This window comes from Nothoprocta perdicaria, unplaced genomic scaffold (assembly GCF_003342845.1).
Source record: "Nothoprocta perdicaria isolate Ctin4 unplaced genomic scaffold, notPer1 scaffold_130, whole genome shotgun sequence".
NCBI lineage: Eukaryota > Metazoa > Chordata > Aves > Tinamiformes > Tinamidae > Nothoprocta > Nothoprocta perdicaria.
In genome coordinates, this window is record NW_020454428.1 from 123,403 (window position 1) to 142,002 (window position 18,600).

Genomic DNA, 18,600 nt, shown 5'->3' on the forward strand with positions numbered 1-18,600 from the left:
TTGGCAAAATGAAAGCAACAGTTCTAAATTCTTCAAGAGAAACACTTTGTTCCTGCTTCATTTAGGTACAGTATAGTTAAATAATCAAAACCTGCAACTTGATCACAAACCTGTGGTGATGTGGAATTATAAAACTTTACTTTTCAGTTTTAATTGTATGCTACTGCAGGAAGAACCGCCCTGCTTTTATCTGCTGCAGACAGCTGACAGGAGTGCAGAGCTGTGCGCACGGTAGAGTGGGTTGCTGCGTTTTGCACATGTGCCAGCCTGATGCCGTCCCATGCTGATTTGAGGTCGATCCTGTAAATACTCCTGTTCTGCCATTCCTCATGAGTCCAGTGGCTTTGGGCTCTTTGGCTCATGCTGCATCACCAGCTCTTACTTTGTTAGAGCAGACTTTTGCTGAGACCAGGCTTGTGGTAGCTGAGTGTTTCCTAAGTACTTTTTATTACAAAAATAACCAGCTGCAGAGCTCCTTTTCTAGAGATTACATAGCCTTAGTAAAAAGGGTAAGCCATCATTTACCCCTTTTAATAGATGGGGAAACTGGGCACAAGAGGAGATAAAAATTGATTAATTCAAAAGAGTAAGTCAATGAAAGGCCTTTATACACAATTAGCCTCTGGTCTTCCAGCATCACACCTCCTCACTGGGTTGTTCTTCACCTTCCCATTCCTTTTAACAAGCCTCCTGAGGTGCTTTCATGTTTTAAAGCAGCTCTGTTCTCCTCCTCAGGTGTTCGGTGAAGGGGTTGACTCGGTGAAGAAGTCTCTGGAAGGGATCTTTGATGATACCATCCCAGATGGCAAGGTAAAACTCCCTTCCCGTTCGGAGCCAGCTGGAATGCAGCTTTGGCAGGAGCTGTGGGACCTCGGCAGGAGGGTGGCTCTGCCACGGGGAGAGCCCTGCTGGCAGGGAAGCCACTGTGGTTCTGCACGGGGGAGCACGGGGAGGCGGGAAGAGAAGCGCACCCTCCGCATCCTGCAGCCTGGTGCAGCGTGCTGGGGATCTCAGCTGAGGTYCGTGGTCAACATATTTCATCCGGAGACCAAGCGGAGGTGCCAGACCCAAGGGGATTATTAGCACTCAAGGGAAGCACCTCCCCTCAGAGAAGGACCAGGCACCACCTAGTCTGCAAAATAACTAGTTGTGGTGGTCATATGGGGTTTTCATAATTTAGGATTATTGCAGCTAGAAAGCACAGAGGTTTTCTTTCTGTTTTGTTTTCATATGCTTCTGTGAGCTTCTCCTTTGCTGTGACAACAGCTTTCTCTCTGCCCAGCTATAAAACAGCATTAAGATGGTGCTAAGGTGCAGAATCCAAATGTGGTGCATATGGATTTGGCCCCAAGAGCCCGCTTGAAGCAAATAGGCATTGTGAATCTCCATCATGTTTTGGAGATTCACACCTTGAGAACTACCTTGGATGCGTAAAACACAGGAAATGCAAAATTTTATCTGCTGTTTTGCCATTCCTTAAGTATAGGAACTGTAGCACCTACAACAATGTTGCTTGTTTTGGGTTGGATAACTGGGAGATACAGGGCTCTGAAGTTTTAATTTTACATCTCTCTTTTAACCTTATTATTGTTACATTCTTAGCATTCCCAGTAGCCATAGGGTGAAATCCCAGGATAAGTGCACTGCACTAGTGCAGCTGCGTGGGCGGCATGGGGAGGCATACTTTAGAGCTGCTCAGATAAAATACAAAATTTTCTAGTCCAGACAAGCCTTTAATCTACCTTTATGAACAAAGCGTCCAATAAGAGGGCTTGTGATGCAGCATATAATGTTCCTTATGCTTATTTTCAATGACCAGAGAGATTGTCTTTGGCTGATAGAGTTATGATGGATTCTTTCTGTTCAGAGGGAAAAAGAAGTGGCCCTGAGCAGCGTGCACCAGCACAGCCCTGACTGCGACATTTGGGTTCACGAGTACTTCACCCCGTCGTGGTTCTGCCTGCCCAACAACCAGCCGGCTCTCACAGTGATCCGGCCCGGGGACTCCACGAGGGACGTGCTGGAGATGATTTGCAAGGTAGGGCCCGGGAGTGAGCGTGGGGAGGTGCGCGYGGGCCAGGGCCCTCCCGGCACTGCCTCTGGGAGCTTCTTCCCAGCGCAGCGCTCAGACACCGCGCTGTGTCTGAGAGCTCAGCTGCACCATGGCAGGAGGATCCGAGCGGCGCCGAATTCCTCAGCAGGGCTGAGCTAGCAGCTGGAAGAGCTTCCAGCTGCAGCCAGGCTTGACGTGGGTGAAGGGAGAAGGATGTGGGATGCTTTGTGTCTTTCTCGCTCTGGATGCTCCACATGAGCCTGTGAAGTGCCCCTATCTCCTTGCKCTTTCCTGCCGCCACTGGCCCCTTCTCTCTTGGAGAAAAGCTGTTTTGGGGACACTTCTGCCCCAGCTGTGCCTGAGCTGCTGTGCCCCAGATATCCTGCATTTGCAGGAAGCCCCCGGGGCCCAGCACTGCAGTCATCCATCCTGGCAGCCCCTGCTGGCCTGCAGCTGAGGGGAGAGCAAGCCCTGCTGAGCACTGCCTCTCCCTGCTCCCTCCTCCTTCGGAGGAGCAGGGTGATATCCCCCTTCCCAGGTGCCAGGCGCTCCCGCTTGCCAGGTGTCCTTCCTCCCTCCATCTCCTGCTGCTTCCTCCCGCCCCCGGCGGCCGCGGGGGAGGAATTTTGGAGAGAAAACAGCAGTAGAAGGAATAGGTGAAGTTGTTTGTGTTTATGGGCTGCGTTGCAGAGTCACGTTGGCCTCGTGTGGGTGGCAGGAGGGAAGAGAGAAGAAAGCTTTTATCTGCATTTGGAAGAGGGAGAGAAACCCACCTGGATTATTTTGCAAGATGAAGTATCAGAGACATATGGCCATTAAAAGAGTTACAGCTCAGCAGTGAAGTATAAAGCTTTGACAAATTAAATACAAGCTTTCAGTTCTGGCATCCACATAATGTATGTTTTCCACCAAGCAGCTAACTGCAAGCTAGACCCAACTCACATCACGTGCTGTTCTGAAAAGTGAGCCCTTTTTCAGTACAACAACAACAAAAGAAGAGAAAACATTTATTTCTGTTAAGAGCTTAACTTTGGGCCCTTTCAGAACACGGTGCATGTGTTTCTGAAGAGAAGGAAAGTGAGAGAAAGGCGTCTGTTTGGAATAATTACACCGTGTGCTCATCTCTCTGCCAGGTATGCTATTAAAGAGTGCTGCAGCTTGTGAAAGCTCCTCATTGTTGTCAGGAAAAGATGACATTTTGGGAGAGAGACATAACAGGGAAGCAGGATGACACATTATTAGTAATGTTTTATTTTTAGGATTTATATTTGCCTTTGGATAGGATGATTGACTCACTGGGCCAAATCTTTAGCTAGTGTAAATTGGTGCAGCCCTGTGGCTTTCACGAGGTGGCTCCTGAGGGTCTGGTCTCTCAACTGGGTTGTGAGTGCCGTGGGTGGTGGTGTATGAGGAGATGGGGAGGTGGGTGAGTGTTTGTTTTTGTAAAGAGCTGTTATCTGTTTCTTTCCTTTCTGTTAGAGTTTTCATTCTGGAAAACACTGATGGATACATTCTTTTCTATAGCAATTAATAATCAATCTCTTTCTTCTGTCTCTTGCATTCAGCTCATTTTTTYCCCTTTACTCTCTGATCCACATCATTTCACATCAGTTTGCCATCTGCCATCTGAGAGCCAGTGATGTTCTGGTACAGTAAACATTTCAAGATCTACATTTCATATAATCCTCTTCATATTTGTAGATGTGGTTAAATCTATCTGTGCTGTTAAACTGAGCTTGATTATTCAATGGGGGAACATTAAGTGCACTCAAATCACTGTAGAAAATGTGTTCTTATACTAACATTGCTGCTTGTTATTATATAGTGAGTTAGGTCTTGGAGGCTGCTTTGTGACACTTTTATTACTCAAGATTAGCAGAGAGAAGAGTCTACAGTGTATATTGAAGTGGCTTCTTGAAGATTTCTCTAAAGATTTAACTAATAACATCATCTGGAAGGCAGGAAAATCAGTATATAGGCATTAAATTGTTCCCTATAGATAACATCTAGTAGTGTGAACATGCATATATGTATTACTAACATTTGCATAATAGCTTGTCTAAAAATTCAGTAGAAACACATGCACTGCATATGGATTTAGGCAGAACCCGTATGGAGAGGAGAGTACCCACACTGGATCTTGGGAGACTCCATGGCATTTTTGTACTGAGCTGGGTAAAAAGTGAGAAGCAAAAAAATATTCTGTTTCCTCCTAATTTACCTTTTCCAAAGAGGCTCTTTGTGAAGGGCAAGGAGCAGTTTCTCGTGTGTCTTTTGCTCTGGCCCAGGTTTTCTTGTAGTGAAAGCCTGGGGCCTCAGAGATGCGAAACAGGAGGGATGCAGCAGGAGCCCRGCGGGAAGTGCCAGTTGCATTGCTCCCAGGAGAAGAGGAGTTCCCCGAGATGGCAGCACCGTTTGGTACGAGCCCCTCTGCATCCCCATCCTTCACTAGGGCAGGAGGCCCCTGAGGGAATGACAAAGCCTGCCTCAAGGCAGGCTGAATTGACCTTGGAAGAGCCTGTCCCATGCTTTAATAAGAGGGCAGCCTCAAGGGCTGAGCYGCTCAGAGCACGCACTGAACTTGTTCGCTGCTGGGAGTCTCCTGAATTGGATTGCACCCTGGACCATAAATTCTTCTTTGGGAGCATTTTGTTTAAGSTGTCGAGTTGTGTTTTAAATGGGGTTAGCTGCTTAATCTAGTCCAGACACAGCCCAAGATATTAGGAGAGAAATAAATAAACCAAGACTCTTACTTGGACCGCTAAGAGGTGTTTTGGGTGGTCTCAAGAGGATATTAATATCATTAAAGCTGTACTCATTCTGCCTCCACCTTCCCACATATGGATGTGGCTGAACCAGTGACAAAAATGAGTGGCTCAAGATCAGCGCTTATGGGGGTCGAGTGGTGCCATCTTTAAGAGGACCTTGTCCCTTCACTTCAGTAGGAAATTGTGCCCATCTTTGGAGCAGTTTAGCCAATGCAGAATTTCCAGGCAGCCAAGCCTCGCTGCAGCTCTTCAGATTTTGATTAGCTGCATGACTTGCATTTCCCCACTTGGACGAGTTTGCGCTGCGGCGGATAAATGGCATCCACCGCAGGTAATGGCGTTTCTTGGAAGCAAGTGAATGGCTCAAAATCCAGGGGCTTTCTCAGGGACCCCGTTAGGTAACACCGAGCTGTGGAAGGTACCAGCACTTGGGCTCAGCAGCTGCTGTCTCTGCCTTTGCCCCCTCCTCAGGCACGAGGCGCCCGATGCAAGCACGTCATCCAAGCGAACRTCCCCACACGAGAACAGGGCCCTGGGGCAGCCACATATCCCATGGGAATCACTGCCCTCTCGGGATGCCATGGGAGCAGGCGGATGTGAGCGTGGCTGCTCCGAGCGGGAGGCCRCGGCGCTGGCACCGGGGCTCCATGCGCTGCCGGTGCAGCCGGTGCCACTGCTGGCCTGGAGCCACCCAGCGCGCTCGAGGTGCTGCCTGCTTTCATTCGTGTCCCTCTGCAGCAGTGTGCCATTGCCGCTGGCTTCCCAAAGAGCCCCCGGTGCAGGGGGAAATGTCTCCCTGCATGTCCGCTGTAAGAGCAGCACGCTCGCAGTCGCGCTCTGGAAGCTGCAGGGATGCCAAGCTGCGGATGGGGCCTGCCCTCCAACCCGGCACCTCCTTGGGTTTCATGCGGGGTGGCAGTAGCCTCACATACCACTAGGCTCRTTTGGCCGCAGCCAAAGGCGAGGGAGACGCAGAGCACATGAGGGATCTTTGGCACAAGGGCCCGTGAGCAGCAAGCAGAGGCTTCCAGGCTGCTCGCCTCGTCCTTCTGCAGGGATATTCATCCCTCATATTTTCCCTATTAGTTTTGTTTTAGGTGACTCAAGCATTTCAGTGAGGCTCATCCCAGCATTTTCCTCCTGACTTCCTCCTCCAGCTATGCAATCTCTATTTTTCTGTGTCTTCTCCATTTTTGTTTTTAACTCATGTGCAAGATGTTCTCCCATTGTGTCTATGGATAATAAACTAATCTGAGCAGCAGCTAATCTGCTGACACACAGATATCACTTTTGAACAATTAAAGCTATTTCTGAGTCCTTTTATTTTGCATTCATACGTCTGTGCATGTATAAGAGGAACCTGGTAAGAAATGGTTATTAAACACCCAGTGAAACCTTGGAAATACTTCTCTAAAAATAAGAAAGAGAATTAAGTGGAGAGGGCGAGGATGATATGAAAAATTTCCAGCTGTTTTTATTTTGGCCGTTGATTAAATTTTAGGTTACTTTAATTTGCTGCAGATTTATCCAGATCCCAGAGGTAACCTTGTTTGAGATCCACAGTTCCACGTAAGGGCAGCTTGGTCTAGGAGCTGCCCGTGTCGCGTGTGGCACCGTGCCGAATGCAGCRGTAGCTCCATCAACCATCATTTCTGCGGCAGCTCTTTGTTATTCACAGACCAATCCCGACTCCCAGAAATGAGTATTAACGGAGGGCTTTGCTGGGTCAGCGCGTGGGCTTTTCCACCGCCACTCGCTGTCCATTACTCACAATCTGCAGCATGTGATGGGTCAGCTGAGTCGCCGTGTGTCATCTTGGCCTGAACCCGCTCCGTGAACCTTTAACAAACACTAGGCTAACAAAGAATGAGTCAGAAATAGTGAGGTTCTTGCAGGAATTTTCAGATGGACCATTGCTTTTAGGAAAACCCGGGAAACCTTGGAGATTTGTGAGTAGATTTAGTAGGACAAATGCAAAAGCCATGTAGTAATGGGATGCAGAAGGGGACAGAGAGGTGGATTCTGTTGTGAATCACTTAGGGGCTTTTCATCAGCTGTGGTCAAAAACAGTTTATGAACTTCGGCAAGTAACTTCTRAATGACATCCGTTGTGTTTATTGTCTTTCTAATGCATTTTGATTACACACTGCATTAACCTCTGCTTAAATTGAGCTTATTAATCGTGCTGAGAAAAGGTCGTTAGCATCTCCCGGACCAAATGCCGTCTCCTCTGCTAATTATAACTAATTCATTAAAATGATGTGACCTGTTTCCACTGGGATGTAATCCAGTATGCAGCTCTTGGCTTCTGGGGCTGCCAAAAGCTAACCTGTCCTGCACTGTTTTGAGCTTAGAGGACATATACAGGTATTTTTATATAATCTTGATTGAAATTTTCCACACCATACTGACTTGCTAAATTAGGAAAAAGCTAAAAATTAAAATAAATGGGAAAACAAAAGCCCCAGATACATTTGTTTTTCTATTAGCAGAAGATTTGTTTTCCTCCTTGCTATTTTAAAGGCACTTGTATACAAAGGTCTGCTCCAGTTCTTCTACTTTACCCAGGTTTGCCTAGCTTGACCGTAGCCTGGGATGGGGTGGAAGCACCAAAAAGGCAGGACTGAAGAGGCTGCCTAGGGTGGTAGCTCTGCCCTTGACTTGGGCATTTGATTTGAGGGGAAGAAGAAAATCATAGAATCATAGAATCATAGAATGCCGAAGGTTGGAAGGGACCTCAGAGGTTCTTGTCCAGGTCAGGAAATCCTCAGGCCTCTTTTGCGAGCTGGTTCTGGGGCAGCCCCAGCTCCTCCACTCTGTGGCTCTCCCTCCATCCTGTATTTATAGGTAAGTTGAGCTGTTGCTTTTCGCCTCTAATCCTTTTCTCCACTCCTTGCAGACTCACCAGCTGGATCCCTGCGCTCACTACCTGCGTCTTAAATTCCTCATCGAGAACCAGATGCAATTTTACGTACCAAAGCCAGAAGAAGAGATCTATGAACTGGTAATGCTACCTCCGGTGCCAGATGAAATGACACTTTGTAGGACACTATTGATCAGTGACTATCTGGCATTCCTAATTTGCAGAGTTATGCTTTCTATCTTAAAATAAGAGTGCTTTGCTAGTCGTGACAGGTTGGCCAACTGTAAAACAATTTCACAAAACACTAAATCTTCAGAAAAGAGTTGGCAGTTTGCTTTGGTGCATGTGTGTGTCTCATCTGCTTTACAGTCTTAGAATTCGGCCCGAGTTTTCCTTGTCTTGATGGCTTTGGCTGACTTCTTAAAGGGAATGTGTGGACATCTGCTTTTTTTTTCTTTTTTTTTCTTTTTTTTTCAAAACAGGAAGGTAGAAGTTGAGGTTAAAAAGCTCTGGAGCTGTGTGTGAAAATATGCTTTCCTAATTGCTTCAGTCAGATGTATTCATATCGTGCATCTCAAAAGCAGACTTCAAAGGAATTTGAAAATGAGAGATTAAAAAAAAAAAAGACCAAACAGAATTAGTGTCATGTTTTAACTCTATAATTTTGCACATGCAGGCTGTAACAGCTTTCTAAAGTCTTTCTTACTGGTAGCTGTTTTATTTATAAAAATCAAAACTTTGCCAATTATGAATACTCTTGTTCATTTAGTAATGAAGTTCTGGCGGTTGCCATTATCACTATTAAGAAAAGGAATTGGTGAGAAATAATGGAACACTAAAACTGGGAAATGAAGCACAAACTGGGAAGAATTAAAACCCACAGGAGAGAGATTTTAGCTCTCATTGCCTGGAGGAACTTTGGTGATTTCTCTGGTGCGGAGGGAATATAGAGTTGATGTAGTCATGAGTTACTGTTTATTCTGAGCACTTGAAATCAAGCCAAGACTCTGCAGTCAGAGACCTGTAGTAGGCTGGAAGATGGAGAGGTGCTGCCCCATCCTGCCGAGCCTAATACCGTGAAGACATTTGTGTGCTTGCCTCGTTGTGTGTGTGTGCGTGTGTAGTTATGTCATGGGAAAATTCGAGTTACTTTGATTAAAGGGCTCTCTTGCAATATGCTGTAATAACACCTGCATTTTTGTACTCTCCTGAAGAGCTGTTTATGGTATTATTTAAGGGTGATGGCTCCTTGCTAGAGCTACATTCCTTCTAATAAATGCTTTTAAAATGCATTACTGCAAAAAAGGCAAACATAATTTTTTCAGGTGGTATTCAGTCTTCTGGCAGGGCAAATCAGCTGCTGAATTTAAGTCAGAAATGGAGATTAAATACCCATTTTCCTTTCCTCCCCCAAACGTTACAGGTGACGCTTTGTATTCTAACATCATCTGAGAATTCCCAAGCTCACTTTATTACACATTGAAAATATTACGGAGGGCTCAGGGGGAGGATATTTAGCATGAGGTGCCCTTTCAGACAATACCTTTAAGTGCCTTTTATTGTGAAGCAAGTGTGGGAATGTGTTGGCTGCAGCTCCGTGTGCCACTGCTGGGCAGCGCGGCGCTCGGATGGGGCAACAGGAGGGCAGAGGCTCCCAAGGGCCCTGCCAAGAGGATCCCTGTCCTCCCGTCATGGAGACACGAGTGCCGCTCCCTGCGGCTCAGCGGAACCCTCCGCATCCCAGCAACCTGCCTCTCCTTTGGGAGGTCCCTGCCTGAAACGGCCCCTTACGGTGTGGACAGGGAGCCAAGTGGCGCCCTCCCTGCCAGCTCCAGGTGGGGCGGGATGGAGCTCGCTGCTCATGTTGGCTGCCCGGATCAGACACACGTTTTCTCCTGGAAACAGGGCCAGTGAAAGCCATTTTTGCTTCTTTTTTGCCTCCTTGCCCTTTTAAAACCACTGCTGAAATCTGGCTGAGCTTTTTGTAAATAGCCTTTGACTTCTAAAAAAGCTTTTTAGTAGCTTCCTGTACTTGAGAATGGCATTTTAAGCATATTGCTAGAAAGGTGTCCTCACTGTAAGGATTTAGCTATGTATGTAGCTGCTCTCTAATGCATAATATTTGCAATTAAGTGCATGCATAAATGTCCGTAGAAGAGGAAGATAATATTTACTTGCAGAGTCCCAGTCACCTGCGGCTGTGATTTTTCTTTATTTTTCTCCAAAGAGGAAATGGTGGTTTGTTACTTAAGTTCAATAACTCCAACCCTGTGCTGAGCCACAGGCTTCCTTTATAGCTTAGGGTACGTCAGGGCCAAAGATGTAAAGGTCAGAGCCTCTAAATATCTGGCCCAGGTGACTTTGCCTGGAAAAGTGGAATTTCCCTATCTCAAACAATGTGACAGGCACCGATACAAGGGCATTTGTTACAATAGGAATATAATAGCTTGTGACACTGACCACCAGAAGGTCAGTGATGTTAAAACACAGTTCATCTTCACTTAGGCTGCACCCTCCGATGAGCGATATAGCCCTGCAGAGGTGCTGCATCTTCATCTGAAGGGGACACTGAATTGGGAGGGTATGTGTAGACTTCGAGGGTGTTGCTTGGAGCTGTGAATTTGTTCTGGTCTCCCAGGGAGGATGTTTATGGTGATTTCAAAGGCAGGGGGGAGGTGGTTCAGTACAAGTGAACACGTTAAAGGTGCAATGTTTTGCTGAAAAAGAAAGAACTGGATGTGAAATCTGAGAGTCTTATACTTAAAAAGACGTATTTAAGAAGCAAAACTCATATGTGCTATTTTAGGTCTATAAGGATAATTAGATTCCTGCAATGTCTTGTTAAAGTAATATGAATAGTAAATGTTAAATAAAAATGGTTATTAAAATTTGAAATTTAAAGATTGGGGGCCCTGTTTCTTGTGCTCTCCAAACTGCATCGACTGAGTAAAATAGCTGTATCCCTGCCTTTATGTTGGCAGTAGAAAAACACCACATTCTTCTCTTTAAATATATTCCTAACAGGAAAGCAAAGCTCCCCTACTAATAAATTTCACAGGTGTGGAGAAAATTGCCCAATAAATATATAATGACCACAGTCTCTTTCTTTCTCATGTAATTAAAAAGAAAAAAAAAAATCTGTTCAAAATGAGCACAATAAACCTGTCCTGTCACAGTAACGTATTTTGTTTTCTTTTCTTTTGTTCCTRCTCAGCTCTACAAAGAAATAGAAATCTGCCAGAAGGTCACTCAGCACATCCAGCTAGAGAAGTCGGACACCGCCTCTGATACTTACGGTAAGCAGCTGCCCGGCTCCCTTTCCGCCTTCCCGCCGAGGCGCTGSCGGTGCCGGCGGCTCCTCGTGGCGCTGCACAAGCCAACCTTGAGGGCCCATTGGGCTGAGCGGGAGCCTGGCAGATCCTGGCGCCGCTGCCGCGCCCCATCACCCCTGGCTTCTCAAACGATGGACGCATCTTAGACATTCTGCTCCAACTGCACAGCTGCAGCATCACGCGCAGTTTAATGTCATCAAAATCCCTGTTTTTTACAGCRGTGGTCATGGATTTTAGCTTTGCGGTATTTGGAGTTTTCGACCTCCAGCCCAGTGAGTCTGCCCTTTGGTCTGGCAATTACAGTTTCACTGTGTGTTTTTCTTTAACATTATCCATGCACTCCACCCTGCAGGCAACCAGTCTGCATCTTCTAGTGTTTATCTAAATATTCTGCTTTAATGAATAATTCTGGATCCCCAAACTACTTATTATACAGCTGCAGGCCATTTGAATATCGAGCTCTGCTGTAAAGCAGTGGTCCTGTCTGCAGCTTGAATACTGAAGGCCTAAGAAAGAACCAGTAAGCAGCACAGCAGGAGCCCTGACTTCAATAATAATGCTGTGCCTGAAAGCACTGCAAGGGTTAGGGGTGTCCTTAGCATTTCCTGTTTATTCCTTTCCTTTCCCTTTCCTTTTATTTTGTAAGTGAAAGAAGGGAAAGACAATGTGATGTCTGTGAAACGACATCAGGTGTTTGAGGCATGGGTGCAGCATGTAATTCAGTGACCGACCCTGCATGGAGTGAGTGCTAAATGCCTCAGAGCTGATCTGGAGCTGAAAGAAATGGCAAAACTTACTTGGCTTTAAAGGGCAGCAGAATTCCTCTGTTTTGTGTGTATCTTATAAAAGTGATACTGAGTGACAAGTGTGTTCTGAAATACTTGGGGGGGGCGAGGGCAGAAATAAATGAAAGAGCTGTGTTGGCTGTACTCTGGTGCCTGGTGTAAGCTAGGGTTCATTTTGAGATCCTTTCCAGTCTTGTATGTGTAGGATGTTTGGGTTTTTAGTACTTAAAGAGTCTTTTTGTAGAATTAACATTGGCAGGATGTATGTTCACAATCTGGAAAGTGAAGTACCCTCGTGAGCCACGGCAGCAGCAAGACCAGAGACTTAGAGTTTTGACATGGATTATTTTGACAGGAATCCTTAAGGGTCCTTGCTTTTTAAAAAGTCTTTATGAATAAATATAAATAAATATATAAATATACATATATATATGTATATTTATATATATATAAATATATATAAATATAAATATATTTTATATAAATATATAAATATTATAAATAAATACGGCTGCCTAGTTTCCAAGCATCTAGGCACCCACCTAGGTCTTTCTGTGAGCAGGGCTGCTTTGGGGATTGGTTGTGAAATAGCTGGGCAGCACTTGAGGCTCAGGAATTTCAACAAGTGTGTTGGACTGGGTCTAGAGCCAGCACCACAATCAGTATTTTGAAGGAGGGTGGGCACTAAAAACAAGTAATCATCAACTCTTTGCCTACTTTTTGCACATTTTTAAAACATAGATCCAAATTAACTGTACCTGGATGCCTCCAGAAGAATTGGAAAAGTGTTCATTTTGAAAATGTGTATGATTATGAAAGTCAGCAGTGATACTACCTGCTGTTGTTGCTAGCGGTAGAGCTGTAATAACAATAATACTTCTAAATCATCTTGAATTTTTAAGATACTTCAGAAGCAGCTATTTCTTAATCCTGATAATGTAGATTTAGTGCTGCTGTGTCCATGTAACAGGCAAGGTATCAGAGGTAGAAAGGTGGAAAGCTTTAGCTCAGGTCCAATTGGATGATCCAGTTCAGCTCCCCAGCTTGGCAGAAAAGTAGAACACTAAAAGCGAAGAGCTTTCTTTTTTTCTGGCTTTGCAAGCTCATTCAGGCCAGCCAAGAACTTCTGGTGGGAGCTGCTACCTTGGGCGTTCAGAGACCCTCAGAGCAGCTTCAGTCACCTCTGATCACAACTTGAGTTCCAGTGATGCGAAGCGGACAGCGCAGAGCGTTTCAGGGACAGCTCGGCTAGGGACACGGTGCAGCATTCCTACTCCTACTGGTGTCCTTGTGGAAAGAGACACTCCTGAGGTGTCTGGCCAGCCTGGTGGGCCTTGTCTTTACTAGCTTTGCCAGCTGGTTGCTGTTGCTGGACACATATATACTTGCCTGCTGTCTGTGGCACCAGCCTCTTGGCACAGGGTTGTGGGGACAGAAGTCTCGGGGCACCGGTAAGAAGAGCTCGCTGCTTCCAGCCACTGTCTGGGCATGCACATATATCTGCAGTGGCATTTTTGTTAGCAAGTGTTAGCAAGTTAGTGTCAGGGGCCTAGGTCATTCCGTGAGCGTGCCTTTGCTCAGGTATGGAGTTGGTTTGGTGTGCCATGGACATTTTTAGAAACAGACTTTTGTCCTCCTGTTATCAAAACTTTGTGGCAAAGAAAAGGCTCTGTCTGGAACACAACCCATCATTTTAGACCTGTTTTTCGGAGTCAGTGTGTGGTTTGATAACAATCCTTTTGACAGTGGTGCCAGCTTAGGCAATTGCTGACACTTGTTACCACTCCTGCCATTCCTGTCATGCAAGCCTAGTGCAAGGAGTTTGTGTGGAGCAATCAGAGAATTCATTCAGGTGAAAACTGTACTATACATATATGCACATAAACTGTGAGATCACAGAATTGTTAGGGTTGGAAGGGACCTTTAGAGATCATCTAGTCCAACCTCCCTGCACATGCAGGATCACCCAGAGCACGGGGCACAGGGCTGCGTCCAAGCAGGTTTTGAAGATCTCTGGAGAAGGAGACACCACAACCTCTCTGGGCAGCCTGTGCCAGGGCTCTGTCACCCTCATGGTCAAGAAATTTTTCCTAAGTTCCTGCAGAACTTTTGGTGCTTCAGTTTGTGGCCATTTCTTCCAGTCTTATCGGTGGCAACCGCTGAAAAGATGCCAACCCCCTCCTCCTCACTCCCTGCATGCATATACACATGTATGCGTTGGGCTGGGTTGGGGTCTGCTAATCTCTTCACAGCAGGAATTTGCATTGCAGCCCAGCCTTGGTTGAGCTGCATGGCACTCTGAGTGAAGGCAGTGCTGTAAAACAGCATTTGCACTTCAAAGGGGCAGTGGTGTTAGCAGCTGATAGTTTGTGCTGACTCCAACTGCAGTCTTGGGCTAAATGCATCACTGTGCTTTTGGTTTAGGACTCTCCAGTTAAGCTTTGCAGTGATGACAACCAATAGTTACTATATTTTACATCTATTCTCTTGTTTAGGCAAGAGTTTTTCACTCTGGAAAAGTAGATATGTTGAGTAAGCTTCACAATTTTGATTTTAGTGAGAGCTGAGGAACCCACGTGCGGACTCCAAGGAGCTTAGTAAGCTCTGGATCGCCACATGCTGCTGACTTGTAGGCTGCCGCATTCTTCCCCTTCCTTATTTTTTTCCCTTTTTTCTTTTAAATGTTGTATGAAAGAATGACTTCTCATCCCTAAACATCAACTTAAAGGGAGCCCTAAGCCACAATAGGCTCTCAGCACATCTGCTTCTTCCTAGCTGGTGGCTGCTTCCATGTTGAACAAATGTCTCCCCCAACAGGTTTGTAAGTGTTTTTCTAAATGGAAAAAAAAAATAAAAGGAAAATAAAAAAGAGAGAGAGCAAATGGTTGCCTACCCCTATTTAGGGAGTAATGAAGTTTCAGAAAAGCAAATGTTCTACTCCAAATAATTCTCAACAGTAAATAAATACAACCTGCTTAACTAAACAGTTTCCTTTACACATTACTATCTTACACAATGCCAGCTCCAAATGGTAAGAAAACCACTCGTGGCAAGTGTAACAGCAGTGCCATTTGTAGTGCTGAAATTCCGGCTGTGTCAATCCTTCCACTCTAAGGCTGTTTATAACGGAGCTATAAAACATGTGCTGAGCTGAGGCTTCGCAAAGAGCAAGTCATGCGAGGAGCAGCTGGGAGAAGAAAGGGAGAGAGGAGGAGGCCGCGTTAATACAAATGCCGGGAAATTTGTGAGGTGGAAGCTGGCAGCAGCCGTTGTGCCCCCCGGGAGCACCGCGCCGCTTCCAGGGGCCCTAGGGCAGCAAAGGAGCCCGGCGCGGGCCGCAGCGCCTTGCAGCCGCGAGGGAGGCTGCAAACGGTGCATGTCAGCTCGGAAATTAAAATCAGCTTTTTGCCACAGCGGTGCCTCTGTTCTAACTTGACATTTGTAAAGTTTTAACAAAGGGGAGAAGGGAGGGCGGTCTTCCTTAGGTGGGGCCCTCAGGGTTGTGTGGCACGGCGCTGCTTTCACATGGCACAGCGCTGCTTTCACGAATAAAGGCCAGCTCTGCGCCTAGGGCTGCTAGGGCAAGCGCTTTGTCAGGAAACCTGCCCGCAGCAGAGACAACAGGCTCAGCCCCGGGGGGCACGTGGGCTCAGGAGATGCTGAAACCCATCAGCTGGGTCAGGAGATGCTGAAGCCCATCAGCCACAAACTGAAGCATAAGAAGTTCCGTCTCCAGGTGAGGAGCAACTTCTTTACTGTTAGGGTAACAGAGCAGTGGAACAGGCTGCCCAGGGAGGTTGTGGAGTCTCCTACTCTGGAGGTCTTCAAAACCCGCCTGGATGCCACCCTGTGCCACATGCTCTAGGTGTGCCTGCTTGAGCAGGAAGGTTGGACTAGATGATCTGTAGAGGTCCCTTCCAACCTTAAATATTCTGAAATATTCTGAAATATTCTGAAATATTCTGAAAGCTGGTCCTAATGGTGCTGTTGCTCCCCTCCCTAGGCTTCTCTTTGTCCTCTGTGGAAGAAGAAGGGATTCGGCGGCTCTATGTGAATGGGGTCAAAGAGACCGGACTGGCTTTCAAGAAAGGTAAAAGGCACCTCACCGTTTCACAATGCTTTTGTTATTGCTTCTGGGTTTGTTCTCCTACTGTAGACCATGAGCTTATTGATACRGGAGCTTTACAAACAACCTCAACCTGGATTCCTCTGCCAAAGATGCTGCGGTCTTTTGGGAAGAGCCTGAAATACTCTTCTGTGCTGCTCTCAGGATGCTGTGTAGTCACCCTCTTAAATTTGGGGTTGCTCTGTATGTAGTGAGGTGAGCATCTCCCTTGCAGCTGGAAAGGAGGGGTGGTCCCTCCCAAGTCAGTCGCAGGGAGATAAACAGGTAGAACAGAAGTCATCCTGCTGCCTTTGGTGGCCCGGACTTCAATATCGCTTCCAGTCCAGTATTGCCCTCTCCGGCAACTGCTGCTCATGCAGGTGTGGGGCAGGCTGGTCAGGGAGCTGGGCCAGTTGAAACCTAAGCTGCTTTTTAAGAAGGGGAGCATGAAGAGTGGAAAGACAGTTGTCTTGTCATAACCCATCAGTGTGCGCAGCATCCTCAAAAACACCTCAGGAGTGACTACCTGCTGCTGCTGCTGCAAAGGTTATTCAACAGTTGGCTGTTGCTGAAAGCCAAGGGGGCTGCTCTCCACCCAGCATGCCCCGGCCCCGTGCCTTGTGCCGCCTCCTGGCTGAGCTCCTGCAGCTCGCTGACTTGACAGAAGACTGTGGATGCAGGAACAGATGATGACTGGTGTTCTGGTCCACGAGCCTTGGGAGCCAGGCTGCCCTGCAGTGGGGCGAGTGCCAGGAGTGGCCCCAGTGGAGGGGCAGGGATGAGGACAGAGATGGGGAAGGAAGCAGCGGAGGGAAGGGAAGGATGAGGGGCTGTTTTGGCTGCAGGAGCCTGCAGCACCCGACCATGCAGCGTTGGTCATTCCAGAGGCTTCTGCCTATGTCGATGAAGCAGGAAGAGACGAGTGTATCCCTCTCCCAACCCTCCTTACTCCTGAGCACCAGTGCTGACGGTGGCCGTTCCCAGGACAGGGCTGCTGCCCAAATCCCTGGCCACGGAGGCAGCTCTCTGCCAGGCTGCAACAGGGAAATGGGAGCCTGCGGGGCTGTGGAGGGGAGCAGCCAGAGCAATAGGGCACAGGCCGGGGGGCTTTCCAGCCAGGCCTCCTGCTTCTGCTTTCAGGAACAGGAGTTTAAGCACAGGCATGAACACAGGTTGTCTCCTGGGGGGGCCGAGACGCCAAAACGAGCTGCCAGGGTTGCTCTGCTCTTCATAACTGATGGAAAAAACCAGGTGTGTGTGAACCGTCTCTGATAGGATATTTTCACAAGATAGATACCCCCAACTGGCAAAGAGCAGGTGTGAAAACTCTCTTCCTCCCATTATTTAGATTTATGTTTGCATTGACAGCACTTCCTATGGTAAGTTTAATCAGGAAAGTTACAGTAGTTTCTGTGTTTTTCTTTTCCAGCAAAAAAAGTCTTAAAAAGTCTTAAATACTGTTTTTTCTTCTTTTTTTAAATTTTTTTTTAATGGTCTGCTTTAGCTAAACCATTGCTGGAATTTGAGATGCTTGACTGTGCTGATATATGCATGATGCTTTGTCCAAAATAATTAAAAAACAGGATTACAAAGAGTAAATGAGGCCCCAAATCCAGTGTTTATGGTTGCAGGCATATTAATGTGCTACTATTATGACATGGCATTGCTAAGTAGAATAAATGAAATAATATGAAATGCTTGAGTTGCTTTGTGTTGTCCTTGTTACAGACAGGATTTTATGGTCCATTTACTTTGTAGCTGTTCTATTTATTTCATTTGATTTTTTCCGAAACCGCGTTCCACACCACAGTTTCTGGGCACAATCACATGCATTGAGAGAGATCTCAATTTTCCTAAAAAGGGCAAAAGATTTCAACCTCCTTCCCTTCCCCATTTCTAGCCTTTCTCCCAAATGGGGCTATCTCGGATACCTCCTTGATACCTCCTTTCACTGGGAAATGTCTTCTGTCTTCCTAGGCGTAGCAATGAAAACATTCACCTATGTGGAAAATTCTTAACAACTGGGTAAAAGAAGGCGTCAACCCAGCCCAATAACATAGCTGTCCCAGGAGATTCACTGGTCTCTTGCTGCTGAGGTCCTGCTTTCCAAAGCAGAGGTGGAGACTCTGTTCGTTCACGCTGCTCCTTCCTTCCCCAGGCATGTGAGGAGAGCTCAGAAGTCTAAATCTATCCATAAGTGCAGAGGGATGAGAAGAAAAAGGGCACATCTTGCTGTCAATACATGTGAGAGACTCCCAGGGCTTGTAGATACTGCAGGACCAGCCTGGAAACAGGTCTCGCAGAAATCCATGAAATTTCTGTATCATTTGCAGTCATAAATTTACTTTATGTATAGACATCAGGTTGTCAGGGGCTACAGAAATACTCCAGACGAGCTCCTTGGTGTGTGYGGGCAATGGAGGGGTTCCTGCACGCGCCTTACCCATGTCTTTGCGCGCTGCAGGCCTTAAAGCCGGCGATGAAGTTGTGGAGATCAACAAGAAGGCAGCCGAGGCCCTGGACTCGGCCATGCTGAAGGACGTCCTCGTTGAGCCGCTGCTGTGTGTCACCGTGCGCACGTACCCGGAGCTGGAGGAGGCGCAGAAGCTGAGGGAGGCGCCACCGCGGCGCGTGGAGAACCCCGCCGAAGCGGCCGAGGGCGCCGCGCTGCCCTTCACCAGCAGCACCCAAGGT

At 46.9% G+C, this 18,600-nt stretch overlaps 1 protein-coding gene across 1 annotated transcript in view; it reads left to right on the plus strand.

Moving 5' to 3' along the window:
* Positions 1 to 18,600, plus strand: part of TIAM1 (T cell lymphoma invasion and metastasis 1) — an 80,784-nt gene that overhangs the window by 27,183 nt on the left and 35,001 nt on the right. Inside the window, exons 7-12 of the mRNA XM_026033652.1 lie at positions 736 to 810; positions 1,868 to 2,038; positions 7,721 to 7,825; positions 10,899 to 10,980; positions 15,805 to 15,891; positions 18,371 to 18,598. Of these exons, the coding sequence (XP_025889437.1) occupies positions 736 to 810; positions 1,868 to 2,038; positions 7,721 to 7,825; positions 10,899 to 10,980; positions 15,805 to 15,891; positions 18,371 to 18,598 (748 nt within the window). The remainder of the gene's footprint in view (positions 1 to 735; positions 811 to 1,867; positions 2,039 to 7,720; positions 7,826 to 10,898; positions 10,981 to 15,804; positions 15,892 to 18,370; positions 18,599 to 18,600) is intronic.